At 39.9% G+C, this 19,940-nt stretch overlaps 1 protein-coding gene across 1 annotated transcript in view; it reads right to left on the bottom strand.

Moving 5' to 3' along the window:
- Positions 1-417: 417 nt before the first annotated feature.
- The window catches only part of FAM117B (family with sequence similarity 117 member B), a 156,299-nt gene continuing 136,776 nt past the window's right edge, over positions 418-19,940 (bottom strand). The window contains exons 5-8 of the mRNA XM_055290236.2: positions 17,398-17,541; positions 15,611-15,836; positions 13,700-13,820; positions 418-4,706 (exon numbers count right to left, since the gene is read on the bottom strand). Of these exons, the coding sequence (XP_055146211.1) occupies positions 4,388-4,706; positions 13,700-13,820; positions 15,611-15,836; positions 17,398-17,541 (810 nt within the window). The 3' untranslated portion in view covers positions 418-4,387. The remainder of the gene's footprint in view (positions 4,707-13,699; positions 13,821-15,610; positions 15,837-17,397; positions 17,542-19,940) is intronic.

Raw genomic sequence — 19,940 nt, 5'->3', positions numbered from 1 at the left:
GTCCCCTGAAACGGAACGACTATCTTGCATATATAAGCCACTGTCACAAAGGAAGAATATGGCTGGATTACCAAGAATTAACAAAACAAAAAAACTCCTCTTATGTACTTTATAATGAATGTAAGTGACTGCCCCAGCTAAGTTACCTCTAATAAAACTCTGAAGCAGTGAATTCCTCACGCATAGGTATCTCTCTGTGCTGCTTATATTTTAATGTGTGCCTAGCACTTACCCGGAAGAGCAGGTACTTTCAGTTCTAGGGCAAGTGAGGGGTAGCAAGGAACCTGCTGCTGAACACAAACACATTTTTCTATTAGTCTGAGAAAAACAATGTACCACTTAAAAGCTAGATAAATAACCAGTCCAAAAAGAAATGTAACTTGAATTTGGACAACACAAAAATTCACAGAAAAAAACTCAAGAAGAACAGACTTTATTTTTAACATAAAAGTTCTATTTTCTTGTGAGGCAGCAACAAGTGTTCAGGTACTGGGAATACATAAGTACAGCGTAACAATACCGATTACCATTGGAAATGCTGTTTTTTTGAGAGAATTGTTAGAATAACAAAATGTTTTAAATTGCATTTTAAAAAGAGTTACACAGCTTCCACAGAGACAAAAAATGAAGAGTTAAAAAAATTCTATTCTTAAACAAGACTGTATAAACAAAATGCTGTTCAGGGCTGCTCTGCTCATCATCAATTTGGTCAGAGTAAAACTTAAAAGTGCGGAGTTAAGCATTCTTAGCTTTATTTTGCAAATTCAACACTTCCACTCATCTGGTTTTGAGACATCAAAATTCCAAAGACTAAGGAATGAACCTTAAGTTTACAATAGTAAAGTAAATGCAGTAGTGGCAAATTTTCTTTTATTTTCCTTCACAAAAGAAAATCTTTATAACCCAGTCCTAGTCTTGGACATAGTGAAAGCTATAAATTCTGCCTTTTTTTACACTTTCTTTCGGTGAAAGCCAACAACTGAAAGCAAAGAAAAAGGACTTTCATGTCGTCAAATATTCCACAGTTAGCAAGAGCACCTTCTAAAAGACTGATTTGGACTGTGGTCATAAGTATTAAGAAATATAAAACAAATTGAATAATCTAGTTGAAAAATAATCTTGACATGCATGCTCACCACATGTAACCAAAGAGGCAAAACCGGTATTTTTAAAACACAGTTGCTTACAAAAGCCATGACAAGTAATAGACTCAGTCATGATCAGAAACAGTAAATTTATATAATTTTTATCATCACAAAGAAGAAATTGTTTCAAGATTAAAAAAACCTAAGATTGACAAAGTGAATAAGCAAATAGTTCCTTTCTCTGAAAGACACATGCTACCCATTTCTTTTAATGCAATGGAAGTAAATTTTTATAAAATTAAAAAATTTTAAATTATATTCCCATTGAAGCTATTCTATTTACCTTCTGTACAGTTTTCTACAGAATAACAATAATTATGGAGTGTAATTTTAGAAACCAACATTATGCATTCTATTGAGGGTGTCACATTTCACTGGAAAGCTGGAGACCCATTAAAAAAAAAAATCAACCACCAGGAACTAAGGGTTAAATAAAACAGCTGAATGAACCTATGGTTAATATTTTTTCAAGACTGTAATAAAGCTTACATGCTTAAAAATTAGCCCTTTGGCACTGGCAGTTAGAGTTGTTTTGTACCTTGTACCTTTTTTTCAAATCTCAAGCTCTATTTCTCCCAAACCCCAGGGATCTGTCTGGTTGCCATACAATTCATTTACCTGCAAATTCACATTCTCCTTACAACCAAACATTAGACTATAAGTTCTATTTATAAGACTGTAAATAATTCTGAAACTTGTTCTTCCATTCCAAGTTATTTTAGATTAAGGATACATGAAACTCCACAGAAAGATATGAATTAGACAAATATGCACAACAGAGCAAAAGGGAAAACCTCTACAGAGTGGCATTCTAGTTCTAAAATGCCATTGTGACTGGCAGGGATAGAGATGGAAGAGGAACGGAAGTGCAAGGTCAAGAATACAGATTTAACAGAATTCAAGTCATCCAAAAACCAAGAGTTCTTTTTACATAACTTCTTTTTAACTTCCTCTACCCCCATTCTGATTTCAGTTTTACCATTTCTTCTGAACTTCTGATACAGTAGATACTCAGTGGTGACACAGTCAAGTTATAATGCATAACAAAGGAGGCAAAATATCAAGGCTCTCAGTGAGAAAATGTAGACCCCAAATAACTGAGCTTTTAATGACTGAGAAGCCATAACGTACTAGTTCCAAATAGTTTTGGATTGAGAAAGTACCAAAGTTCATCAATCCTACCATCTAAAACCTGACAGATTTATTCAAATGTTTGAATTTATCTGATTTACCTAAATGCATCTCGAATTTAAACTCAACAGGGATTATTTTAAATTGCTTAGATGTTTTAAAGGTACATGAGTATAAGAAGTCCTTTCCGAAGATTTATTGCTGCCACTAGGTTTTCCTTGATAGAATATGTCTGGGTAAGCTGACATATTAACCTTCTAAACTGTATCCTCTTTATAAGGATTTAAAAACTTTTTTCTACCTTATAATATGTACAGGAACAGTAAATTATTGCAACATAAAGTAGTATATGAAGAAATGAAAAGGATGCTTTTATTCAATACTGTTTGCTGAAACTCACTTTTAAAAAGAGCTGCTCCTGGACAGGCATGGTGGCTCACACCTGTAATCCCAGCACTTTGGGAGGCCAAGACGAGCAGATCACCTGAGGCCAGGAGTTCGAGAACAGCCTGACCAACATGGTGAAACCCCGTATCTACTAAAAATACAAAATTAGCTGGGTGTGGTGGTGCATGCCTATAATCCCAGCTACTTGGGAGGCTAAGGCAGGAGAATTGCTTGAACCCGGGAGACAGAGGTTGCAGTGAGCCGAGATCACGCCATTGCACTCCAGCCTGGGCAACAAGAGTGAAACTCCGTCTCAAAAAGAAAAAAGCAGCTCCTTAATCTCACTACCACATACCCAGAAATCAAATACTGATGTCATGTGATACTGGCAGTGATTTATATTAGGATGAGCCCAAATCCAAAACTGCATGGAGTTTTCAAAGGTGCTTATCGTTCATACTCAATTTCTGGTCTATTTTCCCCACTATGTGGAGCATTAGGGGGTAAATTAGCAAAATCTGTAGGCAACAAATCTCAGGGCCAACCACCACCACAAAGAAAAATGTCAGTCACAGGATTCTGCGGCTACAGTTTGGATCACTATCCACTGGATTACACTCCTGGCAAACTACTAGCCCAACCAAATCCACAAGACAACAACATCACAAGGGCAAAGGAGGAAATCCATGCACAGCCATTTCAGGATCTCTTTGGGGCTATGATACAGTGATGATTAAAGGCAGAATGACACCTGTGGTGAAGGAGGAAGAGCGTGTGATATACACACACATATATATATATATATATATATCACAGAAAACCAAAGGGGCTCCTTACTCTTAGCTAGCAATCAACACTGGATAGTTTCCTTTTGGCTCACCGACTTCTAAATCAAGTTCCAACATGGGTGAGAACATATTAAAGCACTTGTCTTCAGACTACAACTTTTCTGACCACATGGTGAAATGTGTACAGGAGTAGTGAAGAAAACAGCAGTTATACAAATATTTCACCCAAAGCACAAACTTTTGACATCAAAAACATAAATCACGTAATGTACGAATATTGCTTTTTAATCTTTTTTTATATATAGTTGTTCGATGCATTTACCTATCAATCCTTGTTTGGGAGAAGAACATAGTCATGAGATTAAGATTGCTGGGAAAACGTCAACAATCCCTTTGGTCCCAAAGCTGAAAACAGCTGAGAAAAGCACACATCTAGAAAGGGAACAAGAAACAGAGGCCACCAAAGAATCTTTTGAATATCCTGTTTGCTATGTTTCAGAAAATGTAACATTGGTATATTATAAAATAGTCATTTTCATAGAAAAGATGGTTCTTGCAGCATCAGTCACATCTCCCTTTAGGAATCATGTTGGCAAGGATCAGGGGTGTGTGTGTGTGTGTGTGTGTGTGTGTGTGTGTTTTAAAGAAGTCTAATTCGAAAACAAAAACGTGATATTGTCTCTCCAAAGGTAAAGAATGAGACCTTTCTTGTTTCAATCAGTGCTTTGATAAAAAGCAGGCTAAGCACTGAGGGGTGGCGTTCACAAGTGGGGCAGAGCCGTCACGGCGGATCCTTTCTTCCAGAAGCCTCACCGTCACATGTCACTGGAAAGCTGGAGCACATCACAGCCGACCAGAAGCGCACGATGCCATCAGAATCCAGTGATCTGAGGAGGTTCCCAATTTCCCAGAACAACAGCCACATTGCACTGTGACCTATCCTTCAGCTTCCTCAATTGGTTCTGGTGGTGGGAGTAGAGAAGCTGGTGGCATGACTGTACTTGTTCCTCGAGAGACTCGGTCTTGCTCTGTGTTTGTAGACAGGGAGGCCACAGCAATAGGTTGCAGCAGAGTGGTTGTCATGCCAGTGGTGACTGTCAGGCTGTGGCCAGAGCCCTTGAGTGTAAGATCCGGGGTAGGAAGGAGTGGCTTGAGGATGCTGACGAGGCAGAAAGCAGATCCACTTTTAGGAATGAAATTCACCTTGTTTTTGTCAGGACAATAAAAGGCTGGGATTTCATGAAGCTGTTTTGGCCTAGACACAGAACAGACAACCCAATGCTTTTAAGTCACTGAACTTAAAAAAAAAAAAAAAAAAAAAAAAAAAAGCTTGGAAACAAGCTCTTTTATTTTTAAAGAACAGTTAACTTACATCACAGAAAAGGAATATAAAACTCAAGCTCTGTCCCCTCTTCAAACACCAAGGACCAAAGTGCTATCTGACATGATTCAACATATGTATCTTAGAATGCAAGAAGCCCTCATCATCACTGCTGCTTTCAGTTCCCTCGACAGCCCCATTACCATGCAGGCAGCTCAGCCTGATGAGCACTGCATGTCAACGAAGAGCTAAGGCCGTCAAGGGAATAATGAATTTCCTATAGCAAAAGAAAATCTAGATGTTTAAAGACATGTATGCCTTTATGTATGGTATATTCCACTGCCATGATTTTTCCGAGGTCTACAGTATACTGGAAGGAGACAGCAAGGAAATTAAAGATATACAATCGCCTTTTGCTAAGTTCCACCATTGCATGACGAAAACTATGGTAGGCATGGCTTTTCTCCTCAAGTGCTTGTAAAAATCTCTTTGATGGAAACAATTCTTTGAGTTAACCATGATAGTTTTCTGAGCAATATAATGTAAATGTGAAATCAAAATAAAAACTCCTTTGCTTTGAAAGCTTTTTATTAAAGCCAAATTCTTCCCTTTTCTTAAGTCCTCCTGAAAATTAACCCAAATTGTTGAAAAAGATATTGGTATTAATGGTAATTCATGAAAATTAAAAGTATAAAAAAACTACATTGTTAAAGTAACACAGAAATGCCACAAAACCAAGGTGGGAGAACCTAAATAAATCAAGACTTAGGTTGAGTCTCATCTCTTCCAATGACAATAAAAATCTAAATCAGCCAGCCGTGGTGGTTCACACCTGTAATTCCAGCACTTTGGGAGTCTGAGCGGGCAGGCTTACTTGAACCCAGGAGTTCCAGACCAGCCTGGGCAACATAGTGAGACCTCATCTTTATAAAAACCTTTAAAAAAAATAATCTAGTCTGACGGCATGCACCTGTAGTCCCAGCTACTTGGGAGGCTGAGGTGGGAAGATAGCTTGGCCCTAGGAGGTGGAGGTTGTACTGAGCCATAATCAGGCCACTGCACTCCAGCCTGGGCAACAGAGCAAGACCCTGTCTCACAAGAAAAAAAAAAAATCTAGATCAGTTCAATAAAAATCCAAGTGTGCACTAAATTCTGAGGATACAAAGTTGAAACAATCCACAAGGAGGAGGTGGACTAAATTTATAGTTCTTGTGGGGTGAGGAGTGATGGGGACAGAGCTGTGTTTCAACATAACTAGCTTCCTTTATAATCTTGCATATATGATGCATTTAAAACATTATTCAGAGAAGGGATCCACAAGCTTTACCAGACAGACTGCCAAAGTTGTCCACAGCACAGAAGAGTTGTTAAGACCTCCACAAGAGAATCTAACAGGCATGATAACAAAGGTTTATAAAAAGGTTTAGAAGTAGCACAAGGGGGTGGATAACCTGTGGCCTGTAGGAAGAGGGAGGGTTTGGTAGTAACCTTCTGAGCTGGGTTTTGAAGAATGAGTAAACAGCAGATGGGGAGTGGACACCAAAAAGATGTGTGTTCCAAGTAGACAATGATTAGGTGGGCAGATTTTTATTAACAGTGAACACTATGGAGAGCTTTGGCAAATATAACAATTAAGAACAAAGAAAAATACATCATGTAAGTTATGTTCAACTGGGCACTATTCTTTGTTGAATAGTTGAGTACTTTTAGTGCCACAAGTATATTTGGATATATTACTGATAACAACAACATACACCCTTCTATTTTTATCATCTGAGAGCATGATTTTCAATAACTGAACTTGAGGAAGCTGAGGTTATGTTTCCATAATTAAATAATGCCTTAAATTTTCCTTTGAAGACAGAATTACCAAAGTTAACTTTCATTCTTGTAGAATAAAAAACTTCTTGTAGAAAATGAAAAGGCTAATTTTAACACTTCCATCCAAATGAGGCCTAGATTTTTAATTAACTTATTTGTTTGAGGTTATCTTCTTAAAAATGACTTAAGATGGCCGGGCGCAGTGGCTCACGCTTGCAATCCCAGCACTTTGGGAGGCCAAGGCGAGTGGATCATGAGGTCAGGAGATCGAGACCATCCTGGCTAACACAGTGAAACCCTGTCTCTACTAAAAGATACAAAAAATTAGCCAGGTGTGGTGGTGGACGCCTGTAGTCCGAGCTATTTGGGAGGCTGAGGCATGAGAATGGCGTGAACCCGGGAGGTGGAGCTCGCAGTGAGCCAAGATCACACCATTGCACTCCAGCCTGGGCGACAGAGTGAGACTCCGTCTCAAAAAAAAAAAAAAAAAAAAAAAAAAGACTTAAGACTCGTGGCTGCTAATAGGTCTCTGGGATGAAACTTTACATTTCTGAAATACAAACTTCCAAATTTAGATAAAGTTTTTTATCTGGAATTTTTTTTTAATGACAGGAATCTAAAAACCATTTAACTTCCTTGCTGCTTTCATGAAAACAGACTTACGATATACCTCACACAAAATAATGTAAACAGTAATAACTTGTCTAACTGATCAGATCAAGAAACAGAACATTAACACCAATATAACATAAAGCACCAAAAAAACTCTCCTTGTGCCTTCTTCTTCCTGTCACTACCCCAGCCCACCAAGAAGAGTCACTTTCCTAACCTCTGTGGCTTCTAAGAGCGCATTATCCAAGAAAAACATGACCCACCACAGGATATGTGACCTCCACATATGCTAGCAGAAGCTGCAAATACTAACGTTACTTCAAAGCATTCTTCAACTTACAAGTCATACATAGAAAGAAAAAATCTCATGCTGTTTTTAAAATTTTATTTTTTCTTAAGCAGTTATTCCAAAAGGATTGTGTCTCAAAGTAGATATAACTTAAAAATGCCTCTATATTGCAAAGAAGCCATAATGTGTAAGAATCTAAGGACTTCATTAGTTGGGATCAGGAAAGAGTATATTCAACTTCATTAAAAAGGACTTACTAAGTGCAGATGACATGGCTATGGTATGTGCTGTTATCAAAAAGATTATAGAGACAGAAGTACAAAATCTGGTTTTGTCCTTTTTGGGCCCAAATCCAACCACCTATTTCCTTTCAAGTAAACAGATACATTTCTAGAAATCAGAGATCACTCCTTACCCCATCCCAACCCCCCAGTTCAGGTCAGAGTTAGTACTTTAAAGCAAAAGTAAGACTTAGTGAGAAAAGTATTCTTAAAAGAATGGCTAAAGCTAAAATGTTATATTGGGACCAACAATCTACCCTTGCTTTCATTATAGTGTGCACGGTGGTTATTGCTCTAATTTTGACATATCTGGGACAAAAAGAGACTAATTTTTTTAAAAGACTTTGAGTAACTTATTTTATTGACAAAAGGTTAAAATTACTTCTTAGATATCCACACTTAGTTACGACTGCTAATTTGTCTTTGGAACATAATTAAAATATTAATAGTGTTTTTGTGTTACACAGTCTTTCTACCAGTAAAACGTATAATAAACATTACATTAAAAGAAAAAGAATAGGTTTACCTTCTACTAACAGATCAATGTGCCATAAAACATGTAATATGACTGGGCACGGTGGCTCATGCCTGTAATCCCAGCACTTTGGGAGGCAGAGGTGGTAGATCCACCTGAGGTCAGGAGTTCGAGACTAGCCTGGCCAATATGGTAAAACCCTATTTCCACTAAAAATACAAAACTTAGCCAGGCATGTTGGTGGGTGTCTGTAATCCCAGCTACTCGAGAGGCTGAGACAGGAGAATTGCTTGAACCTGGGTGGCAGAGGTTGCAGTGAGCCAAGATCATGTCATTGCACTCCAGCCTGGGTGACAAGAGTGAAACTCCATCTCAAGAAAAAAAATAAAAACAAAAACAAAAAACCCAACCATGTAGTATGTTAGGGTTTATCTTATGCTTGATCTATCTACAGACACACACACACCCCTCTGGTCTTTTCTTCTCTCCCTTTAAAGATAAATAATGTAGTAGTACATAGCTCAGACACTGAGTCCTCAGAAACTTTCCGAATGCAATAGTCTAAGGCAGGTACCACAGGACACCACCCAACAAATATTTAAAGTCATTTCTTAAAAACAATCAAAATGCTTTGGAGCCAATCAACCAAATCTCTACATTTAGCACTTAGGCAAGTCCTAAGGGCCAGTGAGTAAATCAAAGAGCTCAACTCAGGCCGGATGCAGTGGCTCATGCCTATAATCCCAGCACTTTAGGAGGCCAAGGTAGATGGATCACTTGAGCCCAGGAGTTCAAGACCAGCCTGGGCACATGCCAAAACCCCATCTCTACAAAAACTAGCTGGGTGTGGTGGCATGCCTGTGGTCTCAGCTAACTGGGAGGCTGAGGTGAGAGAATTGCCTGAGCCCAGGGAGGTCGAGGCTGCAGTGAACTGTTGACTGCAACACTGCACTCCAGCCTAGGTGACAGAATGAGAACCTGTCTCAGCAGGGTTGGCGGTGGAGGGGGGCAGGCACAACTCCAAAAAAGTACATTTGGGCCAACAGACTTTAACCTAATAGAATGAGCCCATTTCTGCTTTCCAGTTCCAAAATAGTGGTAAAGAAGCACATGGTTCCACTCCCTGCCACAGAAAACCAAAAACAAATATGTATTACTGAGGTGATTACTAGCAATATCCTAGAATTCAAATATGAAGAGAGAGTTCCTGGGGCCACAGAGAAGTGAAAAAACCGAGAATCAGACTTCCACATCTGTGACAACCCTACCCTCATTCTGCCCAGCACAATTCATGGTTTCTACACTAGAAAAACCGAGACTGGTTTAGACAACCAGCTTCCCCACAATCCTGGGTTCCCTGACAAGACACTGCCTTAACCCATGGGAAGCATGGTAAATACATGAAAGGAAAAATATCCCCAAGGAAAGGCGAAAACAAAGAGGGGAGGCAGAAATGCCATCCCCAGCCCTTGGAAACTCTGCTGTGCAATTCGGTGCAAGCACATCACAGTGGTTCAGCAGCACCACACAAGTCCCTCCGGCAGGAACTCCGACCTAGCCTTCCCACGCTGCTGGGACCTTTGGGACCTCCCCCATTCAGGAGCAGCAGCCTTTAGGTTGTTTACTATAGCCATGGTGGACCTCTGTTTAAGGCACCACCTAGAGCCAAAAAGGAGGCAGCAATCAAGCAGTGAAGAATCTGTAAGCAAATATATCCAGTAAAAACCAAAACAAGCCACAGAGAAAACTAGAATAAATAATCCTTCAATGCAAAGACATAAACCTATATCCACAAGAATTAACAGCAAACAGGGAACCATGACCTCCTCAAATGGACAAAGCAAAGAATCAGTAACTGATGCTAATGAGACACCAATATGTGAATTTGCTAACCAATAATTCAAAATAGCAGTTTTAAGAAAACTCAGTGATCTCCAAGATAACACAGAAAAACAATTTGGAAATTTATCAAATAAATTTAACAAAGAGATTGAAATAATTTTTAAAAATCAAACAAATCTTAGAACTGAGAAATACATTTGCAGAACTAAAAAATTCATAAGAGTTGTGATATAAACAGGAGATGAATCAAACAGAGGAAAGAATTGGTGAGCTTGAAGACAGGCTATTTGGAAATATACAGTCAGAGAAGAAAAAAGGAAAAAGGATGAAAAGGAACAAAGACCATCTACAAGATACAGAAAATTGCCTCAAAAGACCAAATCTAGGAATTATTGTTCAAGAGGATGTCGAATGATAGCAAGGGGTAGAAAGCTTATTCTCAGAAGTAGTAACAGAAAACTTTCCAAAACCTGAGAAAGATATAAATACCCAGGTACAGGAAGGTCAGGGAACACCAAATGGCTCTGACCCAAAAACAACTACCCCAAGACATACAATAATTAAACATTCAAAGTCAAGGACAAAGAGAAGATCCTAAAAGCAGCAAGAGGAATGTAGCAAATAACATATAAAGGAGCTCCAATTTGTCTGGCAACAGACTTCTCAATGGAAACTATACAGGCCAGAAGGGAGTGGAACATTATTTTCAAACTGGTGAAAACAATGACCTAATTTCTTGAGAATACTAATGAAAAAGTATAAGCCAGTATTTTCACAATGGGCATAAAAATCATCTGAGCTACTTGTTAAAGATGCACAGCTCACGTCCTACCTCCATATTTACCCATACTAAGTCTGGGGTAGGGTCTTGGAATCTACAGTTTCTACTAACTCCCCAGGTGACTATGATGCAGGGAGTCCCTGGAACAAATCTGCTATAAAACTGGCTTAAACTCTCAGCTAGTACCACTTAAAACTTATAAGCTAATATGGTGAAAAAACCTAAAACAAGCAGTTGCTAAAACAAGAGTTTTCAATTACAGTCACAGAAGCAGATAGGAAACTGGTGTTTCCTAGTAGAGAAGTTGAAGGGATTCAAAAACAATGCTCTTTGTGTGGCTAAATTATTCAGAATTCAGGTTCAAGGAAGCACTGACAAGAAAGCACATGAGAGAAACAAAAGAATGCCTTTTTTTTTTTTTTTTTTTTTTTTTTTTTTGAGACAGTCTCGCTCTGTCATCCAGGCTGGAGTGCTGTGGCACGATCTTGGCTCACTGCAATCTCCGCCTCCCAGGTTCAAGCAATTCTCCTGCCTCAGCCTCCCAAGTAGCTGGGATTATTACAGGCGTGCACCACCACACCCAGCTAATTTTTGTATTTTTAGTAGAGATGGTGTTTCACCATGTTGGCCAGGCTGGTCTCCAACTCCTGACCTCAGTGATCCGCCCACCTTGGTCTCCCAAAGTGCTGGGATTACAGGCATGAGCCACCACGCCCAGCCTAGAATGCCATATTTCAAATCACTCCAAGATGTTAATGATAAAAGAAGATGACAAACTGTGTAAACTGCAGAAGGCTGGACAATCTCCATGTTGTATCTCAGGATTTGCAGTAAAAAAAAGCCAAAAAGGGTGGCTCTCGGACTTGGCAACCACAGTGAAATTAGATGGCGAGGGCTAAACACTGTCATCATATCTGCAAATAACATTCATCACCTAAATTGCTCCATCTCACACAAACCTCAAATCCTTAGTCATCACTTGTAAAGCAAGGAGCCACAGGCTGTATACTTTCTGGGTGACTTATGAGTTTAAAATGGGAGTAGCTGACTAGAATACTAGCCAAAAGAAGTATGTGAATATAGGAGATCACATACCAAGGGCACTAGATACTACTGTTAGTTTAAAATCCTGCTTAGGCTGGGCGTGGTGGCTCACGCCTGTAATCCCAGCACTTTGGGAGGCCAAGGAGAGCGGATCACACAAGTCAGGAGATCGAGACAATCCTGGCTAACATGGTGAAACCCCGTCTCCACTAAAAACACAAAAAATCAGCCAGGTGTGGTGGCGGGCACCTGTAGTCCCAGCTACTCGGGAGGCTGAGGCAGGAGAATGGTGTGAACCTAGGAGGCGGAGCTGGCAGTGGGCCGAGATCACACCACTGCACTCCAGCCTGGGAGACAGAGCAAGACTCTGTCTCAAAAAAAAAAATCCTGCTTAAATTATCTTCCTCACAGTGAGGTGTGTGTGTGTGTGTGTGTGTGTATTTTTCTTTTTTTTTTTTTGAGATGGAGTCTCGCTGTCGCCCAGGCTGAAGTGCAGTGGCGCGATCTCGGCACACTGCAACCTCCGCCTTCCAGGTTCAAGCAACTCTCCTGCCTCAGCCTCCTGAGTAGCTGGGATTACAGGTGCCCGCCACCACGCCCAGCTAATTTTTTTGTATTTTTAGTAGAGACGGGGTTTCACCATGTTGGTCAGGTTGGTCTCGAACCCCTGACCTCGTGATCCACCTGCCTTGGCCTCCCAAAGTGCTGGGATTACAGATGTGAGTCACCGCACCCAGCCATGTGTGTGTATTTTAAATGTATTTATGAGAATGGATCTTGCTATGTTGCCCAGGCTGGCCTCCTTGAAAGAATGGAACCACACTGAGATTCCTGGTCTATCTGGAATAAATATACTGCTAAATTCAACATGTAAACATGACTGGATACATGTTCACAAATGACAGCCACAGAAGATATTTTGCAAACAACTAAAGAAATTTGAATAACAAGTGGGTATTAGCTGATATTAAGCATTACTGTCAATTTTCTAAGATAATCGTACTGTGGTTATATAGTAGTACTGTGGTTACTTTTAGCAAATACTGCAAAATGTTAGCTATTATCTAATCTGGGTTGTAGATATATGAGTGATCACTATACTATCTTTCAGCTTAAAAATGCTGATAATAGGCTGGGCACAGTGGCTCATGCCTGTAATCCCAGCACTTCAGGAGGCTGAGGCAGGAGGATTGCTTGTGCCCAGGAATTTGGGACCAGCCTGGATAACACAGTGAGACCCTGTCTCTCCAAACTTTAAAAAATTAGCCACGCTAGGCCAGGCGCAGTGGCTCATAACTGTAATCCCAGCACTTTGGTAGGCCGAGGCGGGCGGATCACGAAGTCAGGAGATTGAGACCATACTGGCTAACGCGGTGAAACCCCGTCTCTACTAAAAATACAAAAAATTAGCCAGGCGTGGTGGTGGGCACCTGTAGTCCCAGCTACTCGGGAGGCTGAGGCAGGAGAATGGCGTGAACCCAGGAGGTGGAGATTGCAGTGAGCTGAGATTGTGCCACTGCACTCCAGCCTGGGCGTCAGAGTGAAACTCTGTCCCAAAAAAAAAAAAAAAAAAAATTAGCCAGGCTAGTGGCGTGCATCTGTATTCCCAGCTACTTAGGAGGTTGAGGCGGGAAGATCACTTGAGCTCAGGAGGTAGAGGTTGTAGTGTGACCTGTGACTGCATCAGTGCAGTCCAGCCTAGATGACAGAGTGAGATCCTATCTCAAAAACAAAAAAAGCTCGTAATAGTTTATTTGTGGGGATGGTGGAAGGGATACTTACGAGCATTCCTCAAAGACTTTGACCCTTTCACAGCCCTCAGGAGGTTCCCTTTTGAACATATAACTGTTGTTAGGTTTTGGTGAGGTTGCATATTTGGGCAAAGGAGAATTGTTCCCATTCTCTGCAAGAAATGACACATTAGATTACTACATAAATGTAGAGTCGTACTATATTTAATTGTTCTTGGACTAGTCCACCATGAACTACTTGAGGGCAGGAACAGTGCTTTATTAATCAAGGAGATAATTAATGTTTGTTAAATAAATGCACACACAAATAAAATATTTATTTCACTTCCACTTACAATTACCAGAGCCTAGGCCTGTATCACATAATCCTCAGTAGTGAACACTGATCTAGCTGGCTGCCTTATTTCTATTCTTTACAAAACAAATGCACTCAAACACTACTTCCATTTTTCCCAGTACAAATATCTGAAATGGTTCTTCATTGGTTGCTGATGATTAATTCTTGGCCTGCGCTTCAGAATTTCTCAGTTTGATTTCTCTGCTTCTCTGGTTACAATCTTTGCTCCAGGTAGTCAGAGCCACTGGATGCCAAACATTTTTTTTGCCTATGAATTTCCCTTACCTAAAAGGGGTAAGTTCTGTTTATTTTCCAAAAGGTCCTTCAAAGTCTGGCTCTGACTCAAGTTTTTTGAAATCCTTCAAAATTAACCCTATCAGGAGGAACATTTCTTTACTCTGATATTCTTGTTTAGTGCTGATATCCTCAATTTATATTAACTTACAAATTTTAATATGTTAAATATCTGTTCTAAATTTTCAGTCTGTACCAGCTAAGCTACAAACTCCTTGCTGGCGGCAGCACTACAGCCCAGTTTTCATACAAAAGAAATTCACAGAGGCCAACCAGCTACTAAAATCAAATGGATCAGGACACAACATTTATTGAGTTTATTTATTTATAGACTTTCTACATGTTATTGACGTAGAAGTAGAAAGAATGGGAAATCAAGAGCCAGATTTTATCTGACCCATGTTTTATCAGACCCAGAAGCTAGCAATGAAAGTCCAAAGAATAACAGTTTACAACTTTCCACAGTTTAAAGTAACTTCTTCACTGAATCTTCTGTCTTCTGCACTTGTTACAGTTTTAATGACTTAGGTGATGAGTAGTAGCAGCCAGTCCTAACAGCAGAGCACTTTAGGACATTCAACACACTGTATGGAGGAGGTTCTAAATAAATGACTACTGAACTGAGCTTTAGAATTTATAAATAAATGTCATTATTATTGCTTTCAAGTACACAACGTAACCTGGATTAGGCTAAGAAAATACTGTTCTGACATAGATGCAAGGCTAATATTTGTTTTAAAAGACAAGAATATTTGTAATTAACATTCAAACTGCTTCTATTTCCAGGTTATTTCTAAGGTACTTTAAGGGTATTTTTAAAAGTACCCTCCAACGTTTTATATCAGGCTTGCTTTGAACACTCATCCTACATTGATATAAATCTGTTTAATCCTTGTTTAAAATGTCACAAGTACAGATCCTAAAAAACACTAACTTGAAGGCTTTGTATTGATTTAAAAAGCATTAAGGTAATAAAATAATGACTATCGGGTGACAGAGACCAAAGTACTTTTCAGAGCAAGTGCTCATCTCATTTATTCCAAAAACAATGTTTCTCACCAGTAAGGAAGTTGTATTAACAAGTGCAAAAAAAGAGCTACAAACTAACAAAAGCTCATAAACTTGCCCAACTAGACCATCAACTGAGCATGACAGTCAAACCTGTTTACACCCCAAATTTAAAACCTAGGCTTTGAACACATTAACTGAGTAGCCTCGAGTGTGTGTGTTCTGCTAGAAAATGAATAGAATGAATGATACAACAGGAGGTATTCCGTTATCATCTAGTAGCACATTCCTCCAGCACTGTACCTTTATCTCTGGGATCAACAAGCAGGTCATCAGCTGAGCAAGGACTCTCCTCGCTACCTTCATTGGAAATGGTGAGGAACGATGTTGGGGACACGGACTGGGAACGGCTGCTGTTGTTGCTTCCCCTGTCTGCCCCACCAGGGGTCTGCGTGTCAATGCTGCGCGTGCTGCTACTTCTCTGTACAAGGGGGGGTGGAGCACGATGGCCATCTGGAATATCTTGCGGCTGTTACAAAATTGTAAAAACATAGGTATATTTATAATTAATTTCGAATCACCAGCAATGAACCCAATGTCAACCTTCCCATATAGTGCCAGAGACTCACAAATCAGAAATCCCTTCCTCCTTATTAGGATTTCATGTTGCACGTTAGTGACATCCCTGTCTAATCTGACTCCCAATTCCCAAGGCCTGGCATACAGCAGGTGGCCAATGCTTGTTGAATAAATGAATTGTACTGAATCACTTATCGTGTGCTAAGGGTTATTTTAAAAATTATAAATGAGGGCCATGAAATCTAGGTGTAACACTAGGTTCCACATTAGAGGAAAAAGGTTATTCATCATGTGAACCAGGGACACTGATGCCACGCCCTGAAAGGATTTTTTCAAGTCAACCCTCCTAAATGGGGGAAAGGTTAATCACAGAAGTGCTAATGATGGGGAGAAAATCAAGTACACACACAGAGGAAAGCCTGTGTGGATCACTTAGCAGGGAAACCAACTCCCTGCACATCTTTGATTCATTTACCTTTATTATATCAGGGAATCTGTACCCCATCAAGCAGGATAAAGGAGAAGGTGTGGGGAGCTCTGTTTTCTCTAAGCTAAACCAACCTTTTATCTTAAGGGAGAGGATCTTAAGCATCAATACAATACTCAATTCCTCCTTCACTGAAGAATAGAGAGACGGTTAGATAAATAAATATACTCTGTGTCATGGTTTTTGAACCGAAACAGTTAATTTTTCTGTTTTACATAGCAACTATTCTCATGTGTTCTAGTCAGTAGAGAGAATAGGCAGAAGATCGTTTCTTTTTTTTTTTTTTTTTTTTGAGATGGAGTCTCGCTCTGTTGCCCAGGCTGGAGTGCAACAGCACGATCTCAGCTCACTGCAACCTCCACCTCCCAGGTTCAAGCGATTCTCCCTGCCTCCCAAGTAGCTGAGATTACAGGCACGCACCACCATGCCCAGCTAATTTTTGTATTTTTTTAGTAGAGACGGGGTTTCATCATGTTGGCCAGGTGGGTCTTGAACTCCTGACCTCAGGTGATCCGCCCGCCTTGGCCTCCCAAAGTGTTGGGATTACAGGTGTGAGCCACGGTGCCCAGCCAGATCATTTCTAAATGTACTTTATGATGACATGGCCTAGCATGTCAACCAAAACCAAATAGTCACTGACATTCAAAAAAGGAGCAGATAGATTCATGCTTAAAAAGTATTCAATGTCATGTAAACTTCTGCCCCCCATAATTAGTAAGCTAAACTTTTGTTAAATGGAGTTATAGCAAATAAGAAGTATATCACCTAATGGTTTCTAAATACAGACAAACAAAAAATAGTTTCTGTTCAGTAATCCAAATTCAAGTCAGATCAGTTGCCTCTATGACATGCAACAAAATGAAAACTTTTCATTCACTCTCCCAGGTCAAAGATTTTCAAAAGAGATAAATTTCTGCTCTCTCAATGAGAAGGAAAAAAACCCAAGTAAATAGGGAAACCCAAACTGTGCATTTTTAATAATTAGGAGAGTTCAAGAATGATTTTAAGATACAAGATCACTTACTATAAGTTGCTCTTCCTTTTCCCCAGTCTCTTTAATTATTATTTCAATCTCCTGATTCAATCCTTCCACGCTATTCCGGAACCGGGAGCCTGTTGATTTGGTGATGGGAATTACAGGAATAAGTGCACTCTTTGGAACCGGAGCCTTAAGAAAATCGGATGGAGAAGAGAGGCTTAACATTACCTTCTAATTTTCTAGACTGAAGCATAATTCCAACAGACACAAGTAACTCAAAAATAAATCAAAGTTTACAGGCCTCACAAGAAGTGTGAGTGACCAAACCTGCTCCTTAGCATGTATGAAATATAATTTAAAACCCAAATCCCACACAATGAAGGTAGGATTTTGAAAATTTATTCACACCTATGAATGACTGCAAAGGGAACAGGGATAAATAAATATAGTAAAAGAATGTCAACCTCAGAAATTCTTTTATGACTGTAACAGAGCTCAGATTTCAGAATATAACTTTAAACTCTCCTAGTGCCACAATGATACACTTTGGATGTCTCACCCAAATCATGGGGGTGGATCTCTCATGAATGGTTTAGCACCATCCCCCTTAGTACTGTGAGTTCTTATGAAATCTCGTTGTTTAAAGGTGTGTAGCGCCTCCCACTTCTCTCTCTTGCTCCTGCTCGGCCATGTGACCTGTGTGCCCCTCCTTTGCCTTCCACCATGATTTTAAGTTTCCTGAGGCCTCCCCGGACACCGAATAAATACCAGCGTCATGCTTCCTGTACAGCCTGCAGGACTGTTAGTCAATTAAACCTCTTTTCTTTTCTTTTTTTTTTTTTTTTTTTTTTTTTTGAGACGATCTCACTCTGTCACCCAGGCTGGAGCACAGTGGTGCGATCTCGGCTCACTGCAACCTCCACCTCCCATGTTCAAGCGACTCTCCTGCCTCAGCCTCCTGAGTAGCTGGGACTACAGGCACCCGCCACCACAGCTGGCTACTTTTTTTGGTATTTTTAGTAGAGACAGGGTTTCACCGTATTGGCCAGGCTGGTCTCAAACTCCTGACCTTGTGATCCGCCCATGTCAGCCTTCCAAAGCGCTGGGATTACAGGCGTGAGCCACCACGCATGGCCTCTGTTTTCTTTATAAATTACCCACTCTCAGGTATTTATAGCAACATGAGAACAGATTAATCTATACACTTATTTATATTCTGGGGGGGATTTATTATTTTGTTTCTTCTTAAAAAAAAAATAAGATACACGTGCAGAACATGCAGGTTTGTTACAAAGGTACACGTGTGCCATGGTGGTTTGCTGCACCTATTGACCAGTCCTCTAAGTTCCCTCTCCTCACCTCCCACCTCAAACAGGCCCTGGTGTGTGTTGTTCCCCTCTCTGTGCCCATGTGTTCTCACTGTTCAACTCCCACTTATGAGTGAGAACATGCGGTGTTCAATTTTCTGTTGTTGTGTTAGTTTGCTAAGGATGATGGCTTCCAGCTTCATCCATGTCCTTGCAAAGGACATGATCTCATTTCTTTTTACGGCTGCATAGTATTCCACGAAGTATATGTACCACATTTTCTTTATCCAGTCTATCATTGACGGCATTTGAGTTGGTTCCATGTCTTTGCTATTGTAAACAGTACTGCAATAAACACATATGTGCATGTGTCTTTATAGTACAATGATTTATAATCCTTTGGGTATATACCCAGTAATGGGATTGCTGGGTCAAATGGTATTTCTGGTTCTAGATCCTTGAGGAATTGCCATACTGTCTTCCATAATCGTTGAACTAATTTACACTCCCACCAACAGTGTAAAAGCATTCCTATTTCTCCACAGCCTCACCAGCATCTATTGTTTCCTGACTTATTTTAATAATTGTCATTCTGACGGGCATGAGATGGTATCACATTGTGGTTTTCATTTGCATTTCTCTGATGATCAGTGATGTTGAGCTTTTTTTCATATGTTTATTTTTTTTACATGTTTGTTGGCCATGTAAATGTCTTCTTTTAAGAAGTGTCTGTTCATATCCTTTGTCCATTCTTTGATGGGGTTGTTTTTTTCTTGTAAATTTGTTTAAGTTCCTTGTAAATTCTGGATATTAAACCTCTGTCAGATGGGTAGATTGCAAAAGTTTTCTCCCATTCTGTAGGTTGCCTGTTCACTCTGATGAGTTTCTTTTGCTGTGCAGAAGCTCTTTAATTTAGATCCCATTTGTCAATTTTGGCTTTTGTTGCAATTGCTTTGGCGTTTTTGTCACAAAGTCTTTGCCCATGCCTGTGTCCTGAATGGTATTGCCTAGGTTTTCTTCTAGGGTTTTTATGCTTTTGGGTTTTACATTTAAGTCTTTAATCCATCTTGAGTTAATTTTTGTATAAGGTATAAGGAAGAGGTCCAGTTTCAGTTTTCTGCATATGGCTAGCCAGTTTTCCTAGCACCATTTACCGAATAGGAGACCCTTTCCTCATTGCTTGTTTTTGTCAGGTTTGTCAAGGATCAGATGGTTGTAGATGTGTAGTGTTATTTCTAAGGTCTCTGTCCTGCTCCGTTGGTCTATATGTCTGTTTTGGTA

Source organism: Symphalangus syndactylus, chromosome 8, assembly GCF_028878055.3.
Source record: "Symphalangus syndactylus isolate Jambi chromosome 8, NHGRI_mSymSyn1-v2.1_pri, whole genome shotgun sequence".
NCBI lineage: Eukaryota > Metazoa > Chordata > Mammalia > Primates > Hylobatidae > Symphalangus > Symphalangus syndactylus.
The sequence above is the reverse complement of the archived record's forward strand: the minus strand, read 5'-3'. Positions and strand labels throughout refer to the sequence as shown.